The sequence below is a fragment of the Leuciscus leuciscus genome (assembly GCF_965113295.1).
Source record: "Leuciscus leuciscus genome assembly, chromosome: 21".
NCBI classification, from domain to species: Eukaryota; Metazoa; Chordata; class Actinopteri; order Cypriniformes; family Leuciscidae; genus Leuciscus; species Leuciscus leuciscus.
Window position 1 is genome coordinate 28,460,145 of NC_138745.1, and position 6,974 is coordinate 28,467,118.

The 6,974-nt window shown below is 33.3% G+C and overlaps 1 protein-coding gene across 3 annotated transcripts in view; it reads left to right on the forward strand.

Annotated features, from left to right (window-relative positions):
• cyth1b (cytohesin 1b) overlaps positions 1-6,974 on the forward strand; it is a 69,283-nt gene that overhangs the window by 60,617 nt on the left and 1,692 nt on the right. For 2 of the 3 annotated variants that reach the window (XM_082152995.1, XM_082152994.1), the window contains exons 6-12: positions 902-982; positions 1,088-1,200; positions 1,932-2,080; positions 3,180-3,292; positions 5,580-5,658; positions 5,773-5,844; positions 6,602-6,756. In XM_082152995.1, the coding sequence (XP_082009121.1) occupies positions 902-982; positions 1,088-1,200; positions 1,932-2,080; positions 3,180-3,292; positions 5,580-5,658; positions 5,773-5,844; positions 6,602-6,756 (762 nt within the window). The remainder of the gene's footprint in view (positions 1-901; positions 983-1,087; positions 1,201-1,931; positions 2,081-3,179; positions 3,293-5,579; positions 5,659-5,772; positions 5,845-6,601; positions 6,757-6,974) is intronic. The other variant, XM_082152993.1, reaches the window with a different exon arrangement.

The window sequence follows — 6,974 nt, forward strand, 5'->3', positions numbered from 1 at the left end:
GGGTTAGCAGTAGCATGAGCCGTCAGGCAAGTGTTATTTAAATAAACTCCTGATGTACTTACAAACTTTCCAATGCCGTGTTTTATGAGTGCAGAACCTATTTGTACTACTGTATAAGTTTGGTACCATTCTGGGCATTATTAGTGGGGTAATTTACGAGATGCATCATAGGATCCATTAGCGCCTGCACTAAACCATTTGGCTGATATCTCTAAATAAGATCTAACTTTAATAATGTTCGACCAAGGGAAAAAAGGCTTCTAGGTTGATTTTACTCCGAACCATCCCTTTAATCAGTCAATAACACCATTTCTCCAAATTCACACTCGCATAAATGCAAACGGATTATTTTCTGTCACCTGAGGAAAATCAATGGTGAATCCCGGGATCATCTCTGAAGTGTGGTCACGGCAGTGCAGAGCAGGATGAAGGAGTGTAAGAGTATAGAGCTTAATGGACAGACCCCCAAAGTGGGTTAATGCATTCACAGCTCGTTGATATTATCGACATGCCCCATTTCCTCATTGAAGAAAGGGCTAGTTACACACGGACGGTAATCCCAGCCGTAATCCCCCTGTGGGATTTAATGCCCATTGGAGACGTCTGAGAGGAGGATCATAGCCGTAATTCCGTTCACACTGTGAACACTGCATGTTTTATAACAGTAGACATGATTTTCAGTGGCACATCTGCTTTTTATCTGCCTTTTCTTCACAAATTTCTGTAATTAATTTAGCTCATGCGTCTCATGAAATGTATTAACGATATTCGTTTTCTGCCTTGTCTGCATTGGTGTTTCCTGAAGGAGTCTTTTCTCCAGATGTCACTGTAACACCATTGCTGTTCATCTAAGAATGAATCTCCTGTTGATTTGAATTTATTTTATTTTATTTTTTTTCAGGGATGAATTCAATCTTCAGGTTCTTCATGCCTTTGTGGAGCTTCATGAATTTACAGACCTCAACCTGGTTCAGGCACTCAGGTGACAAAATATAGATCTGTAGATTATGCAGCATGAATTAATTTGATATCCTCATGTCATTGTGATCTCATAAATTGAGTTAATTTCTTCCCATGCTCCATGCAGACAGTTCTTATGGAGTTTCCGGTTACCGGGTGAAGCTCAGAAAATAGATCGAATGATGGAGGCTTTTGCCCAGCGTTACTGTCAATGCAATCCTGGTGTCTTTCAATCCACAGGTTTGTGTGTGTGTGTGTAATCTGATTGCTTTGCAATAGGGTTTTAACAATATCAAAAATAACTGAGATTTCATCATTTTCAACACCAAAGCAAAAAATAATACGATGTTTTGTTTATATACAGTATCTCACAAAAGTGAGTACACCCCTCACATTTCAGCAAACATTTTAGTATATCTTCTCAAGGGACAATACTATAGAAATGAAACTTGGATATATTTTAGAGTAGTCATTGTGCTGCTTGTATAGCAGTATATATTTACTGTCCTCTGAAAATAACTCAACATACAGCCATTATTGTCAAAATAGCTGGCAACAAAAGTGAGTACACCCTAAGTGATAATAGCTGTACGTCGTTTAACCAAAACTGCTTTTTACCCCAGAGTGCCTCTGTAATTTCCCTACACCCACACCCACTCACTTTTTAGGGCCTGTGAGAGGATGAGAAATGCAAGCAACATTTGGTCGAGCACTATTTGGCACTAACTGTTTCTCAGCATGATGTCTGTACTAGAACATTAGCATAGCTCCTGCATTTGGACGTCAATTAATTCACTACATTTGGGCCAGTTCCTCCATGTAAACTCTGATTATGATTCAGATGAAATATATCTCACACAAGCCTGGTGTTTGTCACAAATCAACAGCTGAGAATTTTTGTCCTGAGTGTTGGTAGAAGAAAAACTCATTTAAAAAATTTGAATGCTGAGGTTTCTCAATTTCCTTTTCAGATACATGTTATGTGCTTTCATTCGCAATCATCATGTTGAACACAAGTCTGCACAACCCTAACGTGAAGGACAAGCCGTCTGCAGATCGATTCTTTTGTATGAACAGAGGCATCAATGATGGAGGAGATCTGCCAGAAGACCTGCTCAGGGTCAGTGTCCCACACCCAGGTTTTGTTGTTGTTGTGTTTTATTTCACTTAGGTTTTCATTATGATGATAATAATAATAATAATAATTATTATTATTATTATTTTATTGTAAACTTATTTTATATACAGTATATACACACACAGTGCTGGTCAAAGTTTGGAAACATACTATTTTTTTATGTAAAAAACAAACAAAAAATGTTTTAAGTCTCTTGTGCTCACCAAGGCTGATTTATATAAACAAAAATACAGAAAAAAACTGAAATATTGTGAAATATCATTACTGTTTTAAAATAATGGATTTCTTTTTTTAATATACTTAAAAATATCATTTATTTCTCTGGTGCAAAGCTGAATTTTCATCAGCCATTACTACAGTCTTCAGTGTCACATGATCCTTCAGAAATCATTCTGATTAATGGCTGATGAAAATTCAGCTTTGCATCACAGAAATAAATAATATTTCAAAGTATATTAAAATAGAAAACCATGATTTTGAATTGCAATAATATTTAACAATATTACTGTTTTTCTGTATTTTTGACCAAATACAGGCTTGATGAGCATAAGAGATTTCTTTTAAAAACATATATATATATATATATATATATATATATATATATATATATATATATATATATATATATATATATAAAATGTATATGTGTGTATATATATATATATATATATATATATATATATGAAGAGTTCAGATGCAAAAACCTCTAAGTGCCATCTGAAATTTTCTTCTAGAATGATCATTTTTATCAAGCACATATATTTAATTTCAATAATTTCACTTAAATGGCAATTAATAGGTAATTTTCATTGCCATTTAAGTGAAATTAATTAACTTAAATATACGAGCTTCATAAAAATGATCATTCTAGGAGGAAATTTCAGATGGCATTTAGAGGTTTTTGCATCTGAACTCTTCATATATATGTGTGTGTATGTTTTACACTTTTATTTTAACTGCTTGTTTGACTGATCATTGACAGATTTAAGCCATTTATTTTTTCAATGTATTTTTGTTAAAATTTATGCTTGTAGTGCTGAAGTGTTTGAAGTACTAGAACTCAAATTAAACACTCCTGCAGAACCTGTACGAGAGCATTAAGAACGAGCCCTTCAAGATACCTGAAGACGACGGCAACGACCTCACACACACGTTCTTTAACCCAGACCGCGAGGGCTGGCTGCTAAAACTGGGTGAGTGAGCGTTTGTCTGTTCAGAAGATAAAGAAGTAAGTCTGAACGATACATGGCCCTTAACAGGCCCTATATACACTGCCCAGCCAAAAAAAAAAAGTGGCTGTAAGGATTTAAATAGGCAAATGCTTAAGAGTCTATGATTGTATCATTATTGCAGTGATTATTATGTTACAAGATCTTGACCAAAAATTTATAAAAAAAATTCTTATATTGACAAAGTCAAGCACTCTTCACAAAGCACAAAGTCTCCTCCAGCACATCCCGAAGACTTTCAATGAATGTTCTGGACTCAGAGGTGCCAATGCATGTGTGAAAATGATCCTTCATGCTCCCTCCCAACCATTGAGCCTGATGAATCTTGACATTGTCATCCTGGAATATGGCCATGATGCGTCTTCCTACATGGTTGTTCAAGAAATGAAAAGCTACACACTCCATCAATTAGGAATAGAGGAACTGTTGCCAAACATATAACATGCTAGAAACATAATAATCACTGCAATGATGATCCAATCATGGACTCTTAAGCATTTTTCTATTTAAATCTAAATTTAAATTATTATTTTTTTGTCCAGGCAGTGTATTTTTCTCATGCCCCAGTGTCTCATGAACTTAAAAAGTAGATTTATTTGATTTAATCAGAGCTGTGAATTGAAAGTGTCCCATTGTGTAACGTAATAGCGAAGAAGCACGGGGCCAAATGCTTTATATTCCAAAGCTAATCTAAAATAGCTGATGCAACCTCTTTATTTATCTGCATGCTGCTCATATTTCAGCTCAGCCTGGATTTTACACCAGGCTGACACACACAAGTATTTTATTACAGCCTTTTGTTATGATATTTTTCAGATTTTCATGGTTAATTTCATTGTTTTCTTTCTTTCCACGTTTGTTGTGTTTCTTCAGGAGGTATGTACTGGTTTTCTTAGCTAGCTCATTAAGCTATGCTTCCAGGTGCTTTGCGCTTTCATTTACTCCTTTTGTTTGTCATTTTTTACATTTTATTTAACAGATATTTCATTTCATCAAAATGAAATTTGCCTCATTTGAGTTTAAACTGGTGTGGTGTCGCTGCGATGTTGTGCCGTGCTCATGATGTTTGTGAGACTCTCAGCCAGCTTTCTCCATCTTCTTGGAGATCAACTTGTCTGTTAAGATGTTTATTGGTCTCTACTGCGCACATGTGGTCAGATGAAGTACTGCCTGCTCTGCAGTCTTTACATGCTGCATACACATACAAGAAATAGATGTGTGACTGTGTTTGCCTACAACAAGGAACTATAGGAGATGATTTACAGCTGATATATATGTAGTTTATAATTACGTGTAAAATGATGGAAGTGAGAATAAAAATAGAAAAAGTCATGATGGTTGAGTAGTTCATTTGTCAGACTTTATTTAGTTTTTATTTTAAGTATTATTATTTAGTTAACATACTTTGATTAACGTTTGATTAATATGCGGTAATTTTATGTTTTTATTTTATCACTTTATCACAGAGAAAATAATCACTTAGTTATTATCACTAAATAATAATAATAATAGTAGTAGTATTTTAAGTTTTATTATTATTTAGTAGTTTGATTAACATGCTGTACTTTTTTAAATATTTTAATATTTTATTTTTATCACTTAAGTTCAATAATTATAATAATAATAGGATTATTTTTTTAAGTTTTATTATTATTATTATTTTAGAGGTTTGATTTTTTTTTTTTATATATATATATATTTATATTTTTTGTTTTATCCATACTTTTAATTTGTATTATTATTGATAAAAAATAAGAATAATTATTATTTTTATTATTATTCTGTTTATTACCAATTTTAGAATGTAATGCAAACCATTCTGAAGGAATAGCTCACACGTTTTTTTTTTATATTTTAATTTAGTTATTTACAGCATTTATGATATATATTAATGACTGCTATTGTTCGTAAAGTTAGATCTCATAGTCTGACCCTGTGCCTCAGAAAAGAGAGACTTGCATCCATTCCTACATTCTGAGATTTATTTTATATAAGGCTCATTTGATAACGCATTCTCTTACTAATTTGGTCACTAACACCTTAAGCTTGTGCCTGATTCAGTGGTTTTGAGCTGACTGTGTATTTTTGATGAGCCCTTTCAGCTGTCCATCTGCTCATGTGAGTTCCCACATGTGTCTGTCTGCTGTGCCTCAGTCCTCACCTTGCCATAACGTGTCTCTGCTGCTCACCACAATTATTCTTTACTCATACAGACCTCAGCGACGGCGTTCTTAACATACTGTCTGATCCACAGGTGGACGGGTGAAGACGTGGAAAAGGAGATGGTTCATCTTGACCGACAACTGTCTGTATTATTTTGAATACACCACTGTACGTAAACCTGCTTCGGTGAAGTTCAGTGATTGAATGATCCAGTGGTAATATAACTCATCCGTCGTGCTCTACTGTGGTCACATGTGTTTCCTCTTCTGCCTTTGTTTTCAGGATAAAGAGCCAAGAGGGATCATTCCTCTGGAAAATCTCAGTATTAGGGAAGTGGATGACTCCAAGAAGCCAGTAAGCTTTCTCGTGCTTTTCCATCTATATTTCATCACGTTTCAGTTACTGTATTAGTCATGGTGGTTGAGAAGTTGATTAGTATTAATTTATTTATTTTTTTACTTTGTTTGATTTTTATTCTTGCTTTTTAAGTTTTACTATTAACTGTATTTATTTATTATTTGTATATATTTTTTGCAACAGTGGTTTAATTAGCATGCTGTGCTTTTATTTTTTTTAATAACCCTTTTAAGTTTTATTGGTATTTCTGTTATATATTTATCAATTAATTTATTATTTTATTCAGTTTGTTCTCTCCTTTTAAATTGTTGTTGTTAATATTTTTATTAACATTAATTATATACAGTATTAACTATATAATAGCATCACTTTTTTTTTTTTTTTTTTTTTTTTTTTTTTTATAAATACATTTTATATATATATATATATATATATATATATATATATATATATATATATATATATAATTTATTTATAAAAAATAAATTAAAAAGTGATGCTATTATATAGTTAATACTGTATATAATTAATGTTAATAAAAATAAATATATATATATATATATATCCTCCTTGCATCCCCTTGTTGACCCCTGGAGCTCTATCTAGATGATTTTGAAAATGTGGGTGGTTGTGATTAGCACAAAGGTTACGGGTTGCTAAAATCACTCTCATACACTGGCGCCACTGTTCTCGTAACCTCGGTTTGCTCCAGTAAAATATAAAAGCCTCTTCTAAAGTAGCTCTCTACACACAGAACTGCTTTGAACTCTTCATCCCAGACAACAAGGATCAGGTCATCAAAGCATGCAAGACTGAAGCAGATGGACGGGTTGTGGAAGGAAACCACACATTCTACCGCATCTCAGCGCCAACAACAGAGGAGAAAGAAGAGTGGATCAAAAGCATCAAGTAAGTCCTCCTCTCATCTTGCTCTGATAGAATTTTTAATATGCACAAGGTTATCATTCTGACACAGATTGGTCCTAAACCCAGTTGCAACTTAAATTCAAAGGCTTGAAATAAAGTTCCAGAAACGTTAACATTTCTGAACACTAAAACTGATCTTTAATGGCATGTTTTATCTTTATGAGTGCATATTGTTTTCTTTTTCACTATTAAACACATTG